The sequence below is a fragment of the Panthera pardus genome, unplaced genomic scaffold (genome assembly GCF_024362965.1).
Source record: "Panthera pardus isolate Hobbes unplaced genomic scaffold, ASM2436296v1 HiC_scaffold_8, whole genome shotgun sequence".
In the NCBI taxonomy this organism is placed as follows: domain Eukaryota; kingdom Metazoa; phylum Chordata; class Mammalia; order Carnivora; family Felidae; genus Panthera; species Panthera pardus.
Genome location: NW_026527013.1, coordinates 13,134,605 through 13,157,774, shown reverse-complemented (window position 1 = coordinate 13,157,774; position 23,170 = coordinate 13,134,605). Strand labels below are relative to the sequence as shown.

Here is a 23,170-nt window from a genome sequence, read left to right as displayed (position 1 = left end):
CACCTCCCCCTGTGCTGACCCAGTCTGCTGTCACTGCTTTCAGTGGTCAATTATTCCTTTGTATCCCTGTTTATCCCTTATGTATCCCTTTGCTTAAGGGCTGTCCCGAGAGCCCCAGGGCATCACGTAACATACAGCAGCTTTCACCCTCAATTATCTTCTTAAGCTACCAAAAACTCCCAGTTCTGAAATACAACTGTCGCCTGGTTTTCCAGATGAAGCCCTGTCTTACCTCCATTTCACAGAAATGGAAACTGAGGCCTGGAGCCAGGGACAGACTCAGGTTCTACCCCTCTCCAGCTGGTGGCCTTGGACTGGTCACCTCTCCCTCCCCTCTGTACCTTGGTTGCCCTTGGGTGATAATGCCCGCCTCCTGGAACGCCGTGCATCAAATATTTCTTGATCACCACTGCGCCACGGCTGACTAGGGGTTTCGCATCTGCGGAATGAATGGGCCAGGCACATGCTGGGTGTAGGGGCACAGCCAACCGTGCATCTCCCTCCCTGGGGTGCAGGCCACAGCGAAGGGAGTTCTTAGAACTTTCCAGAAGGAGAGAAATGAAGCATCCATTGAAAGTAAAATACTGAAAGATCATGGCTTGGGGGTTTCATTATAAACAGACCATGAGCACCGCGTGGGAGTGAACAATTTCTCTCCGCCAAATTCGTGTGCCCACCACAAGTAGGGTATTAGTTTCTTGCGGCTGCCATAACAAAGTATCACAAAGTGTTAAACCAGGTGGCTTAAAACAACAGAAATTTATTCTCTCACAGTTCTGGAGGCCAGAAGTCCGAAATCAAAATGTCAACAGCCACACTCCCTCTGGAAATTCTAGGGGAGGATCCATGCATTCCTCAGCTGTGGCCACGTCCCTCTGCCTCTGTCTTCACATGGCCTTCTCCCCGTGTGTCTCCTCTTCTGCCTCTTACAAAGACACTTGCCATTGGATTTAAGACCTCCCTCCATAATCCAAGATGATCTCATCTTGAGATTCTTAATTACATCCGCGAAGACCCTTTCTCCAAATAAGGTCACGGTCACAGGTTCCGGGGTTAGGACTCGGACGGATCTCTCTGGGGGCCACCACTCAACCCACTACAACAGAATAAAGGGTTAGAGCAGTAGTTCTCGGGGCACCTGGGTGGCTCGGTCGGTTAGGCATCTGACTCCGGCTCAGGTCATGATTTCGCAGTTGGTGAGTTCGAGCCCCACATGGGGCTCTGTGCTGACATAGCTCGGAGCCTGGAGCTCGCTTCTAATTCTGTGTCTCCCTTTCTCTCTGCCCCTCCCCTGCTCATACTGTCTCTCAATAAATAAATAAATAAATAAATAAATAAATAAATAAGTAGTAGTTCTCAACTGCCCCTGGAGACACCTGGCAATGCCTGGAGACATTTTTATTTATTTTTTTTAAATGTTTATTTCTTTTCTGTTCTGAGAACAGAAGCCCGGCACCTCACAAACATTATAGAAGAGTCCTCTGTCCTTGAGATCATTTTGCTCTTGGTGCATCTTTTGCACCCATGACACGACAGGACTTCCTGGGGTTTGGGGAGAGTGAGGAAAATCTGGGGAAACCATTTCTAAACAGAACGTAACAAGGACATATCGGGACTGAGGTCATTCACAAAACCTTGACGACATGAATTACGTCTTGGGAATGGAGATGTCGTGACTTCCTTTCTTATGGTTTAAAGCCAACCCGAAGTTTCTTTCAGAGTCTCTCATGTTTTCCTAAACCTGGAAAAATCTTCTAGACCTGGTGTCCCAGTTAGCTATTGCTGTGTAACAGATCACCCCGAACTGGAGTGGATTCATACAACAGGGATCAACTACATGTGTCTGCCTGGGCAGTCCCCCTGCTGGACTCAATCGCCTCAGCCAATGAGACACCATCATCACCCGGAACTCCAATGGACTTCCCTTCAAAACAACCCCTCCCAACTTCCTCTTTCTCCAAAAAATCGCAGTCCTCTCCTTTGCTGGACACGCCCGTGGTTTTTGCGTAGCTTGCTTGTTCCGAATTGCAATTCTCTGCTATTCCTGAACAAGCCCATTTTGTGGGTAAAATAATTGTTTTCATTTGAAGGTCAATACCGCCATGTGACCTCTTATCCAATAGGCTAGAACAGGGGTCTGCAAACCACAGCTCACAGACCACATCTGGTTCACCAGAGGCTGAGAATGGTCTTTACACTTCGGAATGGTTGAAGAATATCAAAAGACTGATATTTCCTGACACGTGAAAATTCTACGAAATTCAAACTTCGGCTTCTGTAAGCAGAGTCCTATTGGAACTGTGGCCATGGCACACAAAGCCAAAAACATTTACCACCTGGTCCTTTATAGAAAAGCTTTGTCAGCTCCTGGGCTAGATCAGCTTCCTTACATGGGGCATCAGGAGGCAGCATTCCAAGAGAATCAAAGTGGGAAGTAAGGATAAGACATATCTTCCAAACTCACACCTTCTGCCGCATTCTGTTGGTCAAAGCAAGTCACGAAGCCAGTCCAGATTCCAGGAGAGGGGAACTAGTTTCCATCTCCTCCTAATGACAAGGGGCTGCAAAATACTGTGGCCATGGTCTTCAACCTTACCGAGGGATCTTAAGGTGGGCTGTCCAGACTGAATTCGGGAAGGTGGAGAAAAAAACCTAAACATGTTTATTTTCAGTACCTTCTATTAACTTTGAAGATAAAGTTAGTGGGGTGCCTCCGTGGCTCAGTCTGTTACACGTCCAACTTGGGCTCAGGGCAGGATCTCATGGTCCGTGAGTTTGAGCCCTGCATCTCGCTCTGTGCTGACAGCTCAAAGCCTGGAGCCTGCTTCAGATTCTGTGTCTCCCTCTCTCTCTCTCTCTCTCTCTCTCTGCCCCTCCCCCCACTCACACTCTTGTCTCCGTCTCTCTCAAAAATGAATAAACGTTAAAATAAATAAATAGGGGCACCTGGGTGGCTCAGTCGGTTAAGTGCCCAACTTCGGCTCAGGTCATGATCTCAGAGTTTGTGAGTTCGAGCCCCGCGTTGGGCTCTGTGCTGACAGCTCGGTGCCTGGAGCTGCTTCGGATTCTGTGTCTCCCTCGCTCTCTGCCCCTCCCCCACCCATGCTCTGTCTCTCTCCCTCTCTCTCTCTCTCTCTCCCCGTCAAAAATAAACATTAAAAAAATTAAAAATAAATAAAGTCAGTTTACTAGCAAAAAAAAAAATGGGTTTATTTGCTATAGCAGAGAATTGTGATTCGGGAGAAGCAAACTATGGCGAAAACCGTAGGCTATTCCAACAAAGGAGATGAACATTATTTTATAGAGAAGGAGGAAGTTGGGAGGGGCTGTTTTGAAGGAAAGTCCATCAAAAAGAAGCAGGAGTTCAGGGTGATGATGGTTAATTGGCTGAGTTTCAGGGGTAGTTGACTTATTGCAGGAGAGGGAATGTCCCTCTTTTCCTGTTGAGAACTGTAACTGATCATTCTTACCTGTGGATTCCCCTGTTGGAGGTTCTGAAATTGACACCGCTTCCTGTAATTGATATGGAGTGGTGGGGTGTGAGCTCCCCCTTCTGGCCTCACGCTTCCATTTTAGTGTGGTTTCCCATTATTAATTTTTACACTTAAAAAACATTTTATTTATTTATTTATTTATTTATTTATTTTTAAGTTTATGTATTTTGAGAGAGAGAGAAAGCACGAGTGGGGGAGGCGAAGAGAGAGAGACAGAGGGAGAAAATCCCAAGCTGACTCTGCACTGTCAGTGAAGAGCTCATGGTGAGGCTCTATCTTACGAAATGTGAGATCATGACCTGAGCCGAAATCAAGAGTCAGACGCTTAAGGGACTGAGCCACCCAGGCGTCCCCATCTTTACACTTCTAACTGGAATTTAGCCTGTGTTTTTTAATGTCCTGTCAAAGCAGGTATCAGCCAGCCCTGTGACTTTGTCTCCCATGGAAATCAAAGGTAATTTCATATCACAGCCTGGCCGTTGCAGGCAGACACCTCAAAATATCACTAATGCTCATTTTGATGTAGAAATCACAAGGGGCGCCTGGGTGGCTCAGTCGGTTGAGTGTAAGACTTCAGCTCAGGTCATGATCTTGCAGCTCATGAGTTCGAGCCCCGCATCGGGTTCTGTGTTGACAGCTCAGAGCCTGGAGCCTGCTTCGGATTCTGTGTCTCCCTCTCTCTCTGCCCCTAACCCACTCGCATTCTGTCTCTGTCTCTCTCAAAAATAAACATTTAAAAAAATTAAAAAAAAAAAAAAAAGAAAGAAATCACAATACTTGGGGGCACCTGGGTGGCTCTGTCGGTTGAGCATCCGACTTCAGCTCAGGTCATGATCTTGCAGTCCGTGAGTTTGTTCCCTCTCTCTCTGTCCGCCCCCCCCCCCCACTCATGCTCTGTCTCTCTCTCTCTCTGTCAAAAATAAAAAATAAAACATTACCAAAAAAAAGAAATCACAATACTTTGTAGAGCCATCATGAATCAGGATTACTGAATGCATTCAGTTCATGAAGAAGCACATATATTTTTATGTCACAACGTAATAAAATATTTTCACACCCGTATGTCAGTATGACCGTTTTCCTTTGCAATCCTGTGCCTTAATGGATTGGGTTTCTAGCTGTCTCCAGAGAAGGAGCCCACAGGGGCCTGTCTCTGCCCTTGGAGGCAGCACAGAATCAGGTCACGGTGTAGGCAGATTAGTGAGGTCCTGAACTGGCCTCCTTAAAGATACCTAATCCTGGACCAGAAGCCAGCCAGCAGTCCCAGGGCCACACAGAGTCCCTCCACCCTGTCCCCAGCTCCCGGCCGGGGCTGCCATGGCCTCCCTGTTCTCTGGCCGCGTCCTGATTCGCAACAACAGCGACCAGGACGAGCTGGACACGGAGGCTGAGCTCAGCCGCAGGCTGGAGAACCGGCTGGTGCTGCTGTTCTTTGGCGCTGGGTCATGCCCACAGTGCCAGGCCTTCGCACCCATCCTCAGGGACTTCTTCGTGCGGCTCACAGATGAGTTCTACGTGCTGCGGGCAGCCCAGCTGGCCCTGGTGTACGTGTCCCAGGACCCCACAGAGGAGGAACAGGATCTGTTCCTCAGGGACATGCCGAAAAAGTGGCTCTTCCTGCCCTTCGAGGATGACCTGAGGAGGTGAGATGGGAGAAGAGGCCAGGGAGGGCTTCCTGGAGGAGGAGCTATTTCTGCTGAAAGTGAAGTATTCGTTCATTCTTGCCTCCCTTCCATCTGGAATTGATGAGCACGGCCTGTGTGGCACTCTGTACCCAGCCTGGGGGGTGCACAGGGGGGAGGGGTGCATATGCCCATTTCCATTTAGCTCCCAAGGAGCTTACAACCTGGGGAGACAGTCATGACACAAAGACTCAAACACATAACAAACTGCAGTTGTGTTCCCGAGGACAAAGGGAGGATACCACGTGGGAACATCACGGGCAGACCTTGCTGAGGTTTGGGGTCAGGGGATGTTTCCCTGAGGCAGTGCCTTTAGAGAGACCCCAAGGCCAAGGGAGGATAGGAGGGGAAAGAGTGGAGTGAGGGAAAGGCTTCCAGGCAGAGGGCACAGATAAAGGCTGGGAGGCCATCAGGCAAAGAACAGCCAAATCGGGGACCTGTAAGGAGTAACAGGCGTGAGAGGTCCGCAGGTCTCAGGTGGCGCCACAAACTGCATCTTTATAAGTATGAGTGTGGTCCTCAGAGTAGCTGGGAGCCAGGGAGGGCATCGGAGCTGAGAGAGAGGTGCGTGGATTCGAGCTTTGCACCGAGCTGCCCTATAAACCGTGTTGCAGTTTGCTCCTACTTTAGAACCTTCCCCAGGGATGCCTGGGTGGCTCAGTTGGTTCAATGTCCAGCTTCGGCTCAGGTCACGTTCTCATGGTTCATGAGTTCGAGCCTCGCATCGAGGCTGAACTAAAAGCAAAGCTTGCTTCGGATTTTCTGTCTCCCTCTCTCTCTGCCCCTCCTTCACTCCCGCTCTCTCTCTCTCTCTCTCAAAAATAAATACACGTTAAAAAAAAAAGAAGAAGCTTCCCCTTTTCTGCGGTAAAACTTTCCTTCTTTTTGAGGTGCCCGTGTGGCACCTCAGCCAGCTGAGCGTCCGAGTTCAGCTCAGGTCATGATCTCACTGCTCATGGGTTCGAGCCCCGCATCAGGCTCTGTGCTGACAGCTCAGAGCCTGGAGCCTGCTTCGGATTCTGTCTCCATCTCTCTGCTCATGCTCTGTCTCTCTCACTTTCTCTCTCTCAAATATAAGATAAAACATTAAAAAAAATTTTTTTAAGTTGGGAGAAGCATGCAATGAACAATTAACAATACAATTGTTAACATTTTGCCAGATTTTCTTTCTCTGCACACATGGGAGCATGCACTGAACCATTTGAGCGGGCATCTCAGACTTTGTGACACTTTACAGATTTCATTAATTTTGTTCCACAAGTTGGAAGTTTCCGGAGACCTTCGTTGACCATCCAACATTATCAGATTTGGACACTTGCTCACTCCCCCTGGCCTCTCTGCAGCCGAGGGGGATCTTTCTGGTTAACTAGTAACATTTCCCTTCAGAAATGCCAGCTGTGAGGGCATCATAGCCAAACACTGACCTGCTGACTTTGTTTGAGGCAGGGTCCTCTCAATCAAACCTTCACTGGGGCTAGATGTCTGGACAGAGGGTGAGCGAGTCCCCATCGCCCTACTCCTTACCCTACCCACATACGGGGTCCCCAGATAAAACACAGGATGCCCAATTAGAAACAAATTTCACAAAAACAATGAATATTTTTTTAATTTTATGTATTTATTTTGAGAGACAGCGAGCACGAGTGGGGGAGGGCAGAGAGAGGAGAGAGAGAGAAAATCCCAAGCAGGCTTCGCACGATCAGTGATGCGGGGCTCCAACTCACCAACTGTGGGATCATGACCTGAGCCGATCCAAGAGTCAGACTCTCAACCAGCTGAGCCACCCAGGTGCCCCAATGAATAATTTTTTAGTATGTGTTTTTAGTATAAGTATGTCCCGCATATTGCATGTTGTTATATAAGTCTTATTTTATTTTATTTTATTTTATTTTATTTTATTTTATTTTATTTATTATATCAACTTTAACAGGTGTCCTGTATTTCTTTTTGCTAAGTCTGGCAACCTGTATTTCTTTTTGCTAAGTCTGTAAAGTCCTGTGTGACTTTACAAGTGCCATGCATTCTCTGTGCAGAGGCCCGGAAAAGGGCCACCCAAAAACCCAGTGGGTGGAAATTAACAACTGTGGATGCTGGGCTCAGTCTGGTCTCCCCTGTACTTCAGAATGTCTGTGCGTGATTCTGGTCCAGATGGGACGTTTGGTCTGGGGTCTCCTGGGATCGTGGATGGCTCCTCACTGGCTTCCCCTCATACTGGGGACAAAATGGAAACTCCTTACTATGAGCCTGCAGGGCCTCTGATCAAGGTTACACTCTAATCTCCCTCTCATCTCAGGGCCTTTGCACGGCTGTGTCCTCTGCCTGGGACCCTGGCCGCCCAGTGCCCTTCTCATCCTGCAGCTTTGAGCTCAAAGATCACCTCCTTGGAGAGGCCCTCTCTGACCACCAATCCCTTACCCAGCTTGGTATTTCTTTATGACATTTATCAGTATTGATTCATTCATTCATCCCACACAGTTTCTGAGCCTCAATTCTGTGCCCTATACTGTTTCAGGCACTGGGGACCCAGGTGAATGGCAACAGAAATCTGTGCCCTAGTGAAGCTACATTCTATGGTGGGCAAAAATGATAAAGGGGAAAAATAGGGGCGCCTGGGGGGCTCAGTCGGTTAAGCATCTGACTTTGGCTCAGGTCATGATCTTACAGTTCCTGAGTTCGAGCCCACATCGGGCTCTGCACTGACACGTGTGGATCCTGCTTGAGATTTTTTATCTCTCTCTGTCCCTATCCTGCTAGCACTCTCCTTCACACTCTCAAAATAAATAAATAAACTTAAAAAAAAAAAAAAAAAGGAAAAACAAACGGTGCAGTGTGTTGGATGCTAAAAGGCACAGCGCAGCAGACGGGAGAGCGAGGCATTGAGATTTGAGGTTGGCTACCCAGCATACAGGGTCTTAACCCACAGAAGTCCGGGGAGAGTGCTCCAGGCAGAGGGCATGGCCAGTGCAAAGGCCCTGAGGCGGTAGCATATCTGAGGTATTGGACACCCAGTGCAGAGGCCACTGAGGCCTGGCCTGGCCCGGTCTCTGGGCTCCCCCAGCGCCCGGCACGGGGTAGTGCACACAGCAGGTGCTCAGTAAGTACCCGGAGGAGGGCTGTGTGGCTCCCCAGCTCAGGGGCGGGTACGGGCTTCCAACCGGACTGACCCGCCCACCCCGCAGGGATCTCGGGCGCCAGTTCTCCGTGGAGCGCCTGCCGGCTGTCGTGGTGCTCAAGCCTGGAGGGGACGTGCTCACCCGCGACGCAACTGACGAGATCCGGCGCCTGGGACCCGCCTGCTTCGCCAACTGGCAGGAGGCGGCGGAGGTGCTGGACCGCAACTTCCTGCAGCCCGAGGACCTGGACGACCCCGCGCCCCGGAGCCTCACCGAGCCGCTGCGCCGCTGCAAGTACCGCGTGGACCCGGCGGCTCGGGGCAAACGCCGCCCCAGGAGAGGGAGCGACCCCGAGGGCGAGGGCGGGGCGGAGGGCGGGGACGGGGAGCTATTCTGAGATCCCTGCGCAGAGCACACGCCTGAACTTCCCAAAGAGTGCCCTCCCAGACCCTACAGGGACACAGCAGTGGACACTTGAGGCAGACCTCCAGCTGTCCCCGAAACAGCGGACCCACCCCCAGCGCGGGGGCGGGGCGGGAGGGGGCGCTCAGACCTCCGGGAAACAGCAGGGCTTCAGAAGATTCAAAGTGCTGCCTGGGGGGAAGCAAGAAGACAGACCACCCATTCAAAAATAAGCAAAGGGCATGAACAGGCAGTTTTTTTCTCCAAAGAAGATACACAAATGACCAGCAAGCGCATGAAAAGATGCTCCACGTCATTAGCCATTAGGGACACGCAAATCAAGAGCACCGTGAGATACCATCTCACACCCAGTGGGATGGCTGTAATCAAAAAACCAGAAAATAGCCAGCGTTGGCAGGGAAATGAAGACATTGGAACCTGGCGCGCTGCTGGTGGGAAGGGAAAATGGTGCAGTCGCTGTGGAGAGCAGTCTGGGGATTCCTCGATAAGTTAACTATATAATGACCTCACTTACCAGCAATTCCACTAGTAGGTATGCGCCCAAGAGAAATGAAAACAGACTCAGACAAATAGCTGAATGTGCATGTTCACAACGTAGAAATGAATAAACGAAATGTGGTCCGTCCACCCCGTGGAATGCTATTCAGCCATAATATGTGCTCTCAACATAGATGAACATCCAAAACATGCTCAGTGAAAGAAACTGGACACAAAAAAGTCACATACCGTCGGGCTCCATTTATAGAAAATGTCCAGAACAGGCAAACCCAGATACAGAAAGCAGATCAGGGCCAGGGGCTGGAGGAGGGGGGTGGGGAATGGGGGTCTCCCTTAGGGATGATGAAAATATTCCCGCACTAGACAGACATGATGGGTGCACAACATTGCATATGTACTAAATGCCTCTGAATTGTTCGCTTCAGCATGGTTTATGTCATGTACACTTCACCTCAATTTCTAAAACTGAAAAATAAATAATAACCAAAGACTTGTAGCAAGATATAGGGGTGCCCACTCAAGGGGGGTGCAGAAGGGCCTCACCCAGGAGGCAACATTTCTGCAAAGCCTTGAAAAAAGGTTGGACAGAGGGGAAATCACAGCCAACTGCAGGTAAGAGACCAAATATCAAGGTGAATTATTTAAGGGGCGCCTGGGTGGCTCAGGTCATGATCTCAGGGTTGGTGGGTTTGAGCCCCCCCCCCTCCCCCCCCCCCTCGCCGGGCCCTGTGCTGACAGCTCAGAGCAGGGAGCCTGCTTCGGATCCTATGTCTCCCTCTCTCTCTGCCCCTCCTCCACTCACCCTCTGTCTCCCAAAAATGAATAAACGTTAAAAAAGAATTTTAAAAAGTGAATGATTTAAAAATTTGTTCAAGCTTCCTTTTTTTTGTTTGTTTTGTTTTAAACAGTGAAAGGACAGTGGGCGGAGTGGGGGGTCGCTTTAATGAATTTGGGGACTTGTGGGGCTCCCTGGATCCGGCCACCGAGCTTTTGCAGCTCTTGGGGCCACCTCGGTTTCTTCTTCGCCCCGCCCCGCGCCGGCCCCGCCCAGCCAGGACCTGGAGGCCGGGAGGGGGCGCCCGCAGGGTCCCCAGAGGGAGGAGAAAAGACTTTGTCCCAAGTTTTCGCGGAGCTTCCTCATCCCCGCTGCGATCGGCGTCCCAATCCCCCTACGGCCCCCCGATTTTCAGACACCCCTTGCGGTCCCGCCCCCTTTCGGAACTCCTGGGGGCCCCTGGACTCCCGCCCAACTTCTCTGCCGCTAAAAATCTCTTTTATTCCTCGACCGCCCCCCACCCAGGCCCGCGGGACCCCTACCATGGCCCGGTCTTACGGGGGCCGGGTGCTGGCCGCGATGACCCTGCTGGGCATCCCGGCGGCGGTGCTGGCGGCGCTGGGAGCGCAGCTGCTGTTCCAGCTGCAGGCGGGCCGCGCGGAGCTGCGGGGAATGCGCGCCGACGGGCTGGGCCCGGAGCTGGACGCCGGCCCAGGGCTGCCCGAGGACGCGGCCGGGGCGCTGCTGCCTCTGGCCGCCGCGCTTGCTGCGCTCGCCCTGGTGTTGGGCCTCACCAGCCTTCTGCTCGCCGCGCTCTGCGGCCACCTGGGCGCCGAACTGGCGCGGGGACCGGGTCCCGGCAGGTAGGACAAGCCCCTCCACCCCGACGCCCGGCTGGGGGCTGGGCGAGCCCGGCGAGCCGCCGCCCCTCTCTGGGCCTCAGGTTGCGCGGGGGTGTTTGGCGGGGGGAGTGGATCTTCCCTTATCCCCTCTCCCCTTCTCCTTTCTTCCATCCCTCCCTGCCTTCCTCCCCTCTCTCTCCATCCCCAACTTCTATCACCTCTCCCTCCCTCCATCCTATAGTAGTTGAAAATTTACCGCAGGTGCGAATTTTACAGAGGTGGAAACTGAGGCTCATAGAGGGCCCAGGGTCAGCTAGCTCCTGCGCTGATAGCGCGTGTCATTTAGGGAACCCCACACTCTTCGTGCTTCTTGCTTTCCAAGGATTAGCTCAGTGAAGTCCCCCCACCCCCTTCGCCCCGCGGCGGCTGAACGTTACTGCCTCCCTTTGTAACTGCGGCTCCGACAGGGGCCAGGGTCGGCTGATCTCTCTGGGCTGCCTGATTTGGAAGTGGGCGGACTGGATTTGAATTTGATTCTGATAGAGCCAGAGCCTGTGCCCTGGCTCGCGCATCTGAGCTCCGGAACATGAACCCTGGGGAGGTGGGGGGTGGGGGGTGGGGGGTGGGGCGGGGGGCGGGCAGTGAATGTAGAGTGAGGGACCTTCCTTGAGTCAAGGACTGGGCTGCCCCACATCCAAGTGTTTCCCTCCAGGATGCCCCGGGGAGGAGAGCCAGAATCATTGGTCCAGGATTCCATGGATTTGAGCAGATGGGAACGTCCACCATTTGGAGTAGATTCCACCTAAACTATTCCATTCGATAGCTCAGGGAGTCAGTCGACAAATATGTATTGGGCACCTGCAGGGGGCTGACCCAGCACTGGAAATAGAGGACACAGCAGGAACCAGGTGGACCCAGACCGGCCCTGGTGGGGTAGACAATAGCGACAAGCCAGATCAGAAATATCAAGTGAGGCTGAATGCTGGGAAAGGAAGAAAATGGGGTGATGGGGTGGAAGCGGAAAGGGTAAGTGTGGTTGAGGCGGGACCATCCGGGGAGGCTTGCGCTGAGACTTGAAAGAGGAAAAGAGGCGGCGGATCTGGAGGTCTGTGATGGGGGGAGGGAGGGCAGCATGTGCAAAGGCCCTGGGGCAGGAATGAGCTTGGGGTGTTAGAGGTCGAGGTGATTGGTGTGGCTGGAGGGAGAGATGAGGGAGATAAGGGTAAGGAAATCAGGGGAAATAGACCATCCTGGGCTTCTGTGCTGTGGTGCAGACTTTGGGGGTTTACTCTGCCTGAGAGAGTTGTGAGCAAGGAGGGGCATGTGACCTGACTTAGGTTTGCAATCACCCCCTCCAGCCACTGTGCAAAAAAGGTGAGAGCAGAGAGGAGGCCACTTCCACCGTTGTCGGTGGGAGGTGAGTGATAGCAGAGGCTTTCCTAAGCCTCGAGGAGTGGGGAAGGAAGAACGCACCCGGCGAAGCACTCAGCCCAGCGCCAGGCTCAAAACTAAGTCCTCGGTCCGTCTCAGCCCTCGGGAATCCCTGTTTCTGTCACCTCTGATGGCGAGTTAAGCTCCGTCTCTTCGTGTCCCAAATAAGTTTGTGGTCTGGAAAACAACGGAAGGCAGGTGTCTAACAAGTGTCCCCGCGTAATAGCTGCTTCATGAGTGCTGGATGTGTGAATGGACTGATGTGCGTGGATGGGTCGCAGGAGACGGGTGGTGGATGGGTGCGTGGTGAGCGAAGGATGAATGGCCAGGTGGAGAGTCGGTTGGATCGATTTGATGGTGAGCGGGAGGTGGGCGGGTGAAGGATGGGTGGACAGACGGGTGGGTAGATGGGTGGTGAATGGCCGATAGATGGATGGACGGACGGTGGCTGTTTAAATAAGTGGGTGGATGGATCAATAGGGCCTTGCTAAATGGCTGGCTGGCTGTGTGGTTGAACAGCCGATGGAAATTGGTGGATAGTAAATGGTAGTGGATGGATGAGCGGGTAGATGGAGAGACCGATGGCTGGATAGATGGTCAGGTCCTCACACGGAACTCAGATCCCCCAAAGCTCCCCCTCCTTCTCCTCCCTGGCTTCCCCCCACCAGCCCCACCCCCTGAGCCCTTTTTCTTCCTGCCCCCCACCCTCCTAGGTCTGACTGGTTTCTCTATGACTGCCGCCTCCTCAGACACGTGGCCCTTGGCCTCTTCTGCTGCGGGGTCTCTGTCTACTTAGCAGGTGCGTGCCGGGGGGGGGGGGGGAGATGTGGGGGGGGTAGAGCCCCGGGCTGGGGTGGCTTTGACACACTTTCTTGCTCTGGGACCTTCGGCAGACTCCCTTGCGTCCCAGTTTCCTCACCGGTGAAGTGGGGACGTGTACCGTCCCCGCCTTAGAGAATCGCTGAGGGCATTCAGGGTGAATCCCCGCAAAAGGCCATGAAAGCATCTGACTCCAGTGGGGGTGGGGGGGGGGGTCCACGAGCAGTAGTTGCCTTCAGAACCCTTTTGGATTCATCAGCTTTTCTACGTCTGGTTTGAACAGAAGTGTCCATGTCCTTGGTGGCTTTCTAGAGATAGTGTTTCACAGGTTGGTCTTAGCAAAAACCATTTGCTTATAAATATCAGAACCTCCAGCTCAAGAATGCCTTAAGTTAAAAAAAAAAAAAAAAAGCTTTATAAACCAGAAATTCAGTTGTAAATCCCAAAACAGGAAGCAGAGCAAAAAAGAAAGAACGTGCCACACTGGCTTTCCTTCCCTGACTTGTAACATAACTTTTCTTAGCTCCACAGTCTCTCACCCACGCTTGCTGGTAAAGGAATCAAGTCATCAAGGCTCTTTAAAGAGACTCCTGACATCTTCTGTTTTGTTCTAATCTTGGAAAATGTGTTGATGGGGCTGCAGGTTCGGTGCTGAATCACACATTAGATCACTAAGCAACCTGTTTTCCTGGAAGAAAATAATTTCCAGCTGAATGAAAACCAAGGAATTTGCTATGATTGCCTTACTCTTATTCCTGCGACAGAGAAACAGAAGTTTAGAAGATATATTTAAAGTATTTCTTTGTGAGATGCGAGCCTAGGGTTCATTATGGGAATACAGGGGTACATACGCGTATATCACGTGCAGGGAACTCTGCAGAACTTTTGTTGCTTGACTTAATAAAATGCTCCAGATGTGAGTTTTCTTTAAAAAAGGAGAGTGGAGGGGCGCCCGGGTGGCTCAGTCGGTTGAGCGTCCGACTTCAGCTCAGGTCACGATCTCATGGTGCGTGAGTTCGAGCCCCGCGTCAGGCTCTGGGCTGATGGCTTGGAGCCTGCTTCCGATTCTGTGTCTCCCTCTCTCTCTGCCCCTCCCCCGTTCATGCTCTGTCTCTCTCTGTCTGAAAAATAAATAAACGTTAAAAAAAAATTTTTTTTAAAAAAGGAGAGAGGAGGGGTGACTCGAGCCTTTTCACAGGCTGGCAAAAAAAAAAAAATGTTGGAGACTTGGAGAATAAGATATGCTCGCTCTAATATACAAGAAAACTCACAAAGAGAGAAAAAAAAAAAAGGTAACCACGTCAGCCTCATTAAGTGTTAAATTAAGAATTTGTTCAGCTCCCATTTAGATTCTTTTTTGAGGTTAGGTGACCTCACTCAGCAAGAATTCCTGACCACGTCCAGCCAATCATCCAATTAGCCATCGTTGCTGACCAGAGCCAAAAGAATAATTAAAAAAACAAAACAAAACACACACGCTTTAAAAAATGTTTAGAGCAAAAAGGGTCCTTGGCATCATTTTAATATGTCAAACATGATGCAGTGTGGCATCTTAAAAGCCAAAGTGCAGGGGCGCCTGGGTGGCTCGGTCGGTTAAGCGGCCGACTTCAGCTCAGGTCACGATCTCACACTCCGTGAGTTCGAGCCCCGCATCGGGCTCTGTGCTGACAGCTCAGAGCCTGGAGCCTGCTTCAGATCTCCCTCTCTCTCTGCCCCTGCCCCCCCCCGAAAAATGAAATAAAAACAATTTTTTTTAAAACACAAGTACAGAGCTGAAGAAAGCATAAAAACAGCCCACAAAGTGTGAAGAAGTCTTCCATTCACTCTGGGCTTCTCCACTACCAAGTCCCCTGCTGCTGCTGTAAGAAAACTCCTCCCTACCCGTATCCCAGTCAGCAGTCCCAGGACAGGCTCTGATTGGCTGAGCTCAGATCATGTGCTAGCCCTGCACCAATCACTATAACCGGAGGAATCAATGCTCTGATTGGCCAAGCCTAGTACCATACACAACACTGATGCCAGAGAGGTGGGTCAGTGCTCCTACCTTAGCAATCAGGGTGAGGGTAAGGACTAGACCAGGGGTTTTCAATGGGAACTGATTCTGCTGACCCAGTGAACATTTGGCGATATCTGGAGACGTCTTTGGTTGTCATGACAGGGCAGGAGGGAACGCTATTGTGCCTCGTGGGTAGAAAGCTGCTCAGTGTCCTACAATGCACAGGACGGTCCTCATCAAAAAGAATGATGCCAACTGGGCGTTGGACAGGCCAACAGAAAACTAGTACAGGTCGGTCCTCAAGGTCAGGTCAGCAACAGTCTTGTTCAGACCGGCAACCTGAGGCCAGAGAGGGGCTGTGATCCACGGAAAGTTAATCACCAGGATTCAGAAAGCCTGAGATCTGGGTTGTTTCAGTTGTAGTCAAGTACACACGATAAGGCACGGAAGTTTACCATTTTATAGTAAAATGGGTGTGACAACGATGTGACAACGATGTGAGAGGATTAGATGGGTGAAGCTGTGTGCCTAGCATGTTGTATGGGTGTCTGTGACTGCCCTCTTTTTGGGGAGCTCTCCCAGGGTTTGGGGAGCAAACGTTTGTGGACTAAGTGAATGAAAGCCGTTTGTTTTTCCAGCACTGTCCATCTACGCCCTGCTGCTCTTTGAGATCGAGACAGGTGCAGCCGCCGCCTCCATCCTCGGAGTGGGTGCTCTGGTCCTGGTGGCGGCACTGACCCACACCCTGGTCCGAGCTGCCCGGGCCACCCGCCGTGGCCTCCACGAACTGTCCCCACCGCACTTTGAAGATGATCCTGTCCGTCCTGCTGAAGTCTCCAAGGCCAGCCCCAGGGCTCAGCCCCAGCAGGGTACCCACCACCGGACCCCCTACTCATCCTTCCCAGAACCTGGGGACCCCGTCAGACCCACGGGTGCTGCTACAGTGCCTACGGCCAAGGGAGGAGGCTGGGAGGGCAGCCTGCCTTTATCCCGCATGCACCGGACACTGTCAGCTGGCAGGGGGCACTGGGAAGGGATCACCCATGAGATGCGCAGCATGCTGGGCCACAGGCCAGGGGGCTCAGGGAAGGACTCCACCCTGGTGTGAACCCAGGGACCAGGGACAGAGACCTGGGATCAGGCAGCAGGAAGAGGATTCTGTAAAGATAAGTCTAGGCTCAGCCATAGTAGCAGTATGACTTGGTTTCTCAGTTCACAGCATCCCTGGTTTTTGTCCTGAAGGTTGCTTCATGGCACAAAATGGCTGCCAGGGCTCCAGCCTTCATCTCCTCTCAGAGGGAAAGGCAGAGGCCAGGGCAGGCTCGGTATCTTCTGGAAATCTCCCCGGGAAGCCTGGGGTCCCTCCTGTTTATACCTCACTGGCGAGAACGGTCACATGGCCACATCTCGCGGCAGGGGAGGCTGGGAAATGTAGCTATCCAGATGTTATAGGCAGGAGGGAGGGTTGGGCTTATGCCGTGGTTCTCTAAATGTCTCCATCCATTTTACAGATGAGGAAACCGAGGTCCACAGAGGGGCAGTGGCTCACCAGGAGTCCCATGGCCAGTACTGAGCGTCAGAGGCAGGATTTGAACCTGGGTTCTGTACCCCATGCTGCTGACAGTGCAAGCCTCAGACTCTGCAACGTCTTCCGGGCTGTGAGCATTTGAAATCTGTGTGTGCTGAGCTCAGAGCAACCCAGGGCCACGGGTAAACCTGAGGGGCTGGACCCAGACTTCTGGCCGTGGCAGAGACTTCGCTGCTCTGTGCCTCACTTTCCTTGTCTATAAAATGGGGACAGAAGCAGCTTCTTCTCCTAGGGTTCCTGTGAGACTCGGTGTAAGCCATTCCAGGTGCCTGTGCACAGTAGGTCCTCCACGCATGTCAACCTGTGCCATTGTCAGTCGGGTGGGGTGCGCGGGTGGCAGGAAAAGGCGGGGTCGATGACCACTTTCTGGGGCTCACGAAACTGACAAGGCTTGGAGTGGATAACTCAGAGCCCTCAGGGTCTCCAGAGGCCCTGGCCTCCCCCCTCCCGTTCTGCACGACCCTCAAATAAACTCCGACCCTCACTATCTCCTTTGTCACTTGAGCCACATCCAAACATGCTGTGTGGCCAAGCCCAGGCCCAGGGTGATGGATGGAGTGACAGGAGTGGGGGTGAGGAGGCAGAAGTGGGGAGCAAGGGTATGTTCCTTGTAGACCTCAGTCAGGGACCCAGGTCCCACAAATCCTCATGTATGTAAATTTCACCGGGGGCGGGGGGATGGATGCCTGGCCTTCATCCCGACCCCAAATAGACAGATATCCCCAGAATTCTCCCAGTATGTCCCTTCCTGGACCACAGAGGTACTCCAAGGCTCGCGGAGTAGAGGTGACTCAGCCACATAGTGGCTCAAAGCCCCCCTAGGACCCTTTCCAAAGGTCAGAGAGGTGACAGCACCCAGCAGTGGCGACGGGGGGTGGGGAGGTGGGGGGCGGTTAGTCCCCAAGCGTGACCCTGGCAGGGACCCTGCTGATCAGATATACCCAGACCCAGGTGGCCCACTGTCTCCGGCTGCCACCTCCCAGAGCCACCAGGAAGCTGCACAGAACACCTCCTTGCTGGGGGAGTGGAGAGAGAACACACACGAACATTCCACAGGGTGCCTGACATGTGGGGTAGCCAGTAACATAGGTTCTCGGGGAGCATGATAAATATCAGTGAAGATAAAACCAGAATAAATGTTGGGGCCCCTGACAGGCTGTCAGTAGAGCATGTGACTCTTGATCTTGGAGTCGTGAGTTCAAGCCCCACGTTGGGCATAGAGCTTACTTTAAAAAACAAACAAAATAAGTGTCCCATCCTTCTCACAAGCCTGGTTCTGCGGGCACATGCCAGGCACTTTCCTGGCCTCGGTGAATCTTCAGGACAACCCCACTTACAGATGGGAAGACCGAGGCCCAGGCTGTGAGGCCACGTGGTGGCGATGGCTGGAAGTTCACAGTGGGCTCCAGGCCAGAGCAGGTGACCGAGAAACCCTGGAAACTGCGGTTTCGGAGAATCCCCTGGAATGGGGCAGGCCCCGAGGGCTCCGAGAGGGTGGGAGAGGAGCAGAGGAGGGAGGACCACAGCTGTCTGCCAGGGAGGAGTGCCTCATCTCCTGCAGCGGGCAGGGGAACCAGAAGCTGGACCCCCTCAGCCTCGTCCCCAGGGCAAGGACCGGGGTGTGGGTGCAAAATTGGAGGCCTAAAAGAATTGAAAACAGGGATTCCAACAAACTCTTTCGCAAACACGTTCACGGCAGCACTAGTCACAAAAGGTAGAAACAACCCAAATGTCCCTCAACAGGTAAGTGGGTAAAAAAATATGATCGATCCATACAATGGAATATTTACTCAGCCTTAAAAAGGGACGAAGCATTGACACAGCACTGCAAGGTGGATGAGCGTGAAAACATCACGCTGAGGGAAAGAAGTCAGACACAAAAGGCCACGCAGTGTGTGATTCCATGCATAGGAAACGTCCAGAGCAGGCAGATCCGTAGAGACAGACCAGTGGTTGGAGGAAGAGAATGCTGCTAACTGCTCGTGAGGACAGGGTTTCCTTTCCGGGTGATAGAAATGTTCTGGAACTAGGAGCGCCTGGGTGGCTCAGTCGGTTAAGCGTCTGACTTTAGCTCAGGTCATGATCTCTCAGTTCATGAGTTCGAGCCCTGCCTCGGGCTCTGTGCTGACAGCTCGCAGCCTGGAGCCCGCTTCGGATTCTGTGTCTCCCGCTCTCTCTGCCCCTCCCCCGCTCACATTCTGTCTCTCTCTCTCTCTCAAAAAATAAATAAACATTAAAAAAGAAAAAAAAAAGAAATGTTCTAGAACTAGACAGTGGTGATGGCTGCACGATCTTGTCAGTGCACGAAATGCTACTGAATTGTCCGCTTTCAAATGGCGAGTTCTGTGTGATGTGAATTTCATCCCAATTAAAAAATAATTAAGGAGGCACTTGCTCTCAGGCCTCCTGCGGGAGCAGATGGGCCTCTGAACTAAAACGAGCTCCTTGAATGTTGCACCCCACGAGCTCGTGAGCCTCATCCCAGTCTGACCCCTGCTCATCCTCTTGGGAAGCTATGCAAGGTTCTGGCTCAGAAGGCCAGCTGGGAACAATGCCCATAGCCCGGCCGAAATGTGCCCCCCTTGCCAGCCGTGCCCTGGAAGGGGTGCCAAGCGTCCTCGTATCTCAGCCGGAATCAGGTTGTCCCGGGGCTGGAACCAGATGCTCAGGTTGCTCTGCGTCCTGGGTACCCGATAAGGGTTTGGTGCTCCAGGAACTGGGACAGATCTGGCCCAGCGAACAGTCATGCAGCCTGCAACCTCAGTTTCCTTCTTTATAAAATCAGGTAACCTTGGGGCGCCTGAGTGGCTCAGTCAATTAAGCAGCCAACTTCGGCTTGGGTCATGATGTCGCGGTTCGTGGGTTCGAGCCCCGCGTCGGGCTCTGTGCTGATAGCTCGGAGCCTGGAGCCTGCTCCGGATTCTGCGTCTCCCTCTCTCTCTCTGCCCTTCCCCCGCTCATGCTCTGTTTCTCTCTCTCTCTCTCTCTCAAAATCAAATAAGCATTAACACAATTTTTTTTTTTTTTTAAATAAAATCAGGTAACCTCCACTCCACCAAACAGCTGTGAGGACCAAATCAGAAAGGGTATCGATGTCTCCATTCATTTCACAGACCACGCAAACAAAAGCAGTGGTTGGCATCCCGGTGGGACTTAGCGTGTGGACAACGTCTCTCAACGACGTAGCCTTGGATTGGGATCCTCAGAATCACACCTTGAGATGATTTGGGGGATGTGGTTTGCTTATGTGGGAGGTTACGCCAGGAAGTCCCAGAGCCCGTCAAGGGCACCAATGAGGACACAGTGCCCGGGGTGGGGGGTGGGGGGGCAACCAGGGTTCCCTCCTGCTGGGGAACTCTGGCAGACAGCCTAGAGCACACCCAGCAGAGTGGTCCCAACACAAGGGATCAGGGCTGGGGTCCTTATCCTCTGACCACCATCAGGCATTGCTTAGAGAGAGATTAACCCCTCATACTTCTGGTCTTCCCTACGCACCAGCTGGACACCTGTGGCCACACAAGCCCCAGGCAAGGTTGCGGATAATTGCTGCGAATGACATTCATCATGTGGAGAGGAACATGGATGGGATGGATGGGAGGGGGGGCACAGACAGCATCTGCTTGAGCTGTGTTGCATTTTTGCAACAGTAGGCATGAGTGGGGCGGGGGAGGGATACCGAAAGCACTTAACCACGCTATCTCTGGATGAGAAGAACTATTGATGTTTAGATGCCCACCATGTGCCAAACACCATGCCTGACTCACACAGGCATCACTGTTGTTGTCCCCTTGAGGCAGCAACCGGTCTCCCTCCTTCACTTCTTCTGTACACGCAATCTGCTGAAATTGGCAGAATGCAGCTGGCGTCCTCTGTGCTGGTGACATTTAGAATGGAAGGCCAGAGGCCACCTTGAAGGAAATGGCTCAGCACAACAAGGGGCGTATTCCCCCTCCCCACACACACACAAAAAAACAATTTATGAGCATGTTATTTTTTAATGTTTCTTTCTTTATTTTTGAGAGAGAGTGAGTGCAAGTGGGGGAGGGGCAGAGAGAGAGGGAGACACAGAATCTGAAGCGGGCTCCGGGCTCCGAGCTGTCAGCACAGAGCCCGACGCGGGGCTCGAACCCACGCACCGTGAGATCATGACCTGAGCCGAAGTCGGACAGTGCCAAGTGTTGGTGAAGACTGGAACCTTCATTCCTTGTGAGTGAGGGGGTGCGTTGGTCCCAAGAGCCTCGGACATCTGCTTGGCTGTATCTGCTGAAGATGAACCCAGGCTTCGCCTACCACCCCCACAATCTCCACTCAGGGCATTTGCACAACGGGAATGAGTGTGTTCCTCAAGAGACGCGTACAACAGTGCTCGGAGCAGTTTTGCTCAGTGGCCACGAACGAGAGACAACCCACGTGCTCATCAACAGGTGACCAGACTGGTACATCCATACCATGAACTCTAGCAATGAAATTTCAGCTCAGGTCATGATCTCCCGGTTCATGGGTTCGATCCCTGGGTCAGGTAAGGTAAGGACCTTTGAGAGGTAAGGACCATTGAGATTCCCATTGGAAAGATGGAGAAACTGAGGTATAGAGAGGTTAAGCCACAGCTCAGGGTCACCAGCTAGTGAGCAGCGCAGCTGGGACCTCATCTTGCCCTGTGACGCCTCAGTCTCAGTGCCTGGGCAGGAAGGATAAAGCTTTGGCTCCCTTCTCTGTAGCCCACGATGTGAGCTCAGTCATAGCAGTCAGGATCGATGTGGCCCAAGTCAGGAGTGGGTGGGTGGGCTCCATGGCGATTCTCCTGGGCCTTCCCCAGGCTGTCCTGAGGCCCTGTGGGGCCCAGAGGGTTGGGATTTTGCAGGGTCATTGGCCTAGCGATGACAGCAAGCCCAGTTGGATCCTAGGCCAGGACGGCTCATCTGGGGGGCCCCTGGTCACCCGCGGATGCCCTGGAAAGTGATCTGAAGCTGGTTTCAGGGTGGCCAAGAAGGCGACCAGGGAGAACAAACAGCCTTTACTTCCTGGGCAGATCAGATTCCACGGCCGGCGCCACAGCAGCCTGGGCGGGACCTGGCAGGTGCTGTCTGTGCCCAGAGAGGGGAGAGGTGGGGAGACGTCTTCGACCAAAGGCCTAGTTTTCCCAAGGCAGCTGAAGTGTATGGGGGAGGGGGCACATTTTACGGTTTCCCCTCGCCCACCTCTCCGGGACAGCTTGCTGTCTCTCCCCTCAGATCCCCAGGACAGGGGGTACAAGTGGGTGGTACAGGGGCGCCTGGGTGGCTCGTTCGGCTAAGCCTCCGGCTTCAGCTCAGATCATGATCTCGCCGTTCGTGGGTTCAAACCCCGCGTCGGGCTCTGTGCTGACAGCTCAGAGCCTGGAGCCTGCTTCCGAACCTGTGTCTCCCTGTCTCTCTGCCCCTCCCGACTCGCACTCGGTCTCTCTCTCTCTGTCTCAAAAATAAACATTTAAAAAAAGTTATTTTTAAAAAAGTGGGTGGCACAACCCTTCTGGGGGCCCAGTGGGGCGCGTTCTGACCGATGACCCGTGAGCAGAACTTTGACAAAGGCATTTCCAGGCCCGGGCATTTAACTGATGGTGCAAGAGCTTTTGGAGTCCGTCCCCCACTGTCGCCAGGGGATGGTGGCAGCCCCTTCAGGCGGATTTCAGGCACTGTGACCAGCCGAGTCTGGGGCTGCTCTGCCATGGGCCCGTGGGATGAATGAAAACTAAGCCTTGGCCTTTCGAAGCCACAGAGATCTGGGGATGTTCCTGACCGCAACAGGACCTGGGCCACCCGGAAGCTGTGGGGACCTAGGGAAGACAGAGCATTAAAGGAAGGAGCACGGATGTGGGAGAAAAATGGTGTTAGTCTGGGGCTATTCGTTTAACAAATGGGTCCAGACTATTCTTCACGGATTCCGTATTTGTGAGTTCTACTGGCTGAAATTCACTTGTACCCCACCCCCCAGCCAATACTTGCGCACTTGGCGGCCATTCAAGGACACGCATGGGGGGGGGGGGTAGTTTGAATCACTGGGGGACCCATTCCCAGCTGAGGCGGAACGTGGTGACACTCTGGCGTCTTGTTTCACCCCTCAGACCGTAAACAGGTGGCCTTTTTGTGGTCTACCTAGTGGCAGGTTTTTCACATCGTTGTGCTTTTTCATCGGCAACTTTGTTGTTTAAGAAAGCCCCCAAGGCGCCCGATCGGTGCCTCGGACTTGGCTCAGGTCACGACCTCATGGTTGGGGGGTTAAAGCCCTGCACTTGGCTCTGCGCTGTCAGGGCAGAGGCAGCTTGGGAATCTCTCTCCCCCTCTGTCTCTGCCTTTCCCCGCCCCCTCAAAATAAATAAACTTAAAAATAAAAATAAAAATGTCCCCACGTGTAGTGCTTCGTGGTACCTAATGTCCCCACACGCAAGAAGGCAGGGATGTGCCTCCTGGAGAAAATGTGTGGGTTAGATGAACTTTGTTCAGGCGTAAGTTAACAGCGCTATCGGCCGGAAG

The 23,170-nt window shown here is 52.7% G+C and overlaps 2 protein-coding genes across 2 annotated transcripts; both read left to right on the top strand.

Moving 5' to 3' along the window:
• The first annotated feature begins 4,724 nt into the window (after positions 1 to 4,724).
• Positions 4,725 to 8,854, top strand: NXNL1 (nucleoredoxin like 1). Its single transcript, XM_019416281.2, has 2 exons — positions 4,725 to 5,137; positions 8,356 to 8,854. The coding sequence occupies exons 1-2, from the start codon at positions 4,812 to 4,814 to the stop codon at positions 8,684 to 8,686; spliced, it is 657 nt and encodes a 218-aa protein (XP_019271826.1). The 5' UTR covers positions 4,725 to 4,811; the 3' UTR covers positions 8,687 to 8,854.
• A 1,424-nt stretch (positions 8,855 to 10,278) lies between these two features.
• Positions 10,279 to 17,148, top strand: TMEM221 (transmembrane protein 221). The gene is made up of 3 exons (XM_019416280.2): positions 10,279 to 10,848; positions 12,972 to 13,057; positions 15,712 to 17,148. Exons 1-3 carry the CDS (start codon positions 10,529 to 10,531, stop codon positions 16,179 to 16,181), a joined length of 876 nt encoding a protein of 291 aa, XP_019271825.1. The 5' UTR covers positions 10,279 to 10,528; the 3' UTR covers positions 16,182 to 17,148.
• The last annotated feature ends 6,022 nt before the right edge of the window (positions 17,149 to 23,170 follow it).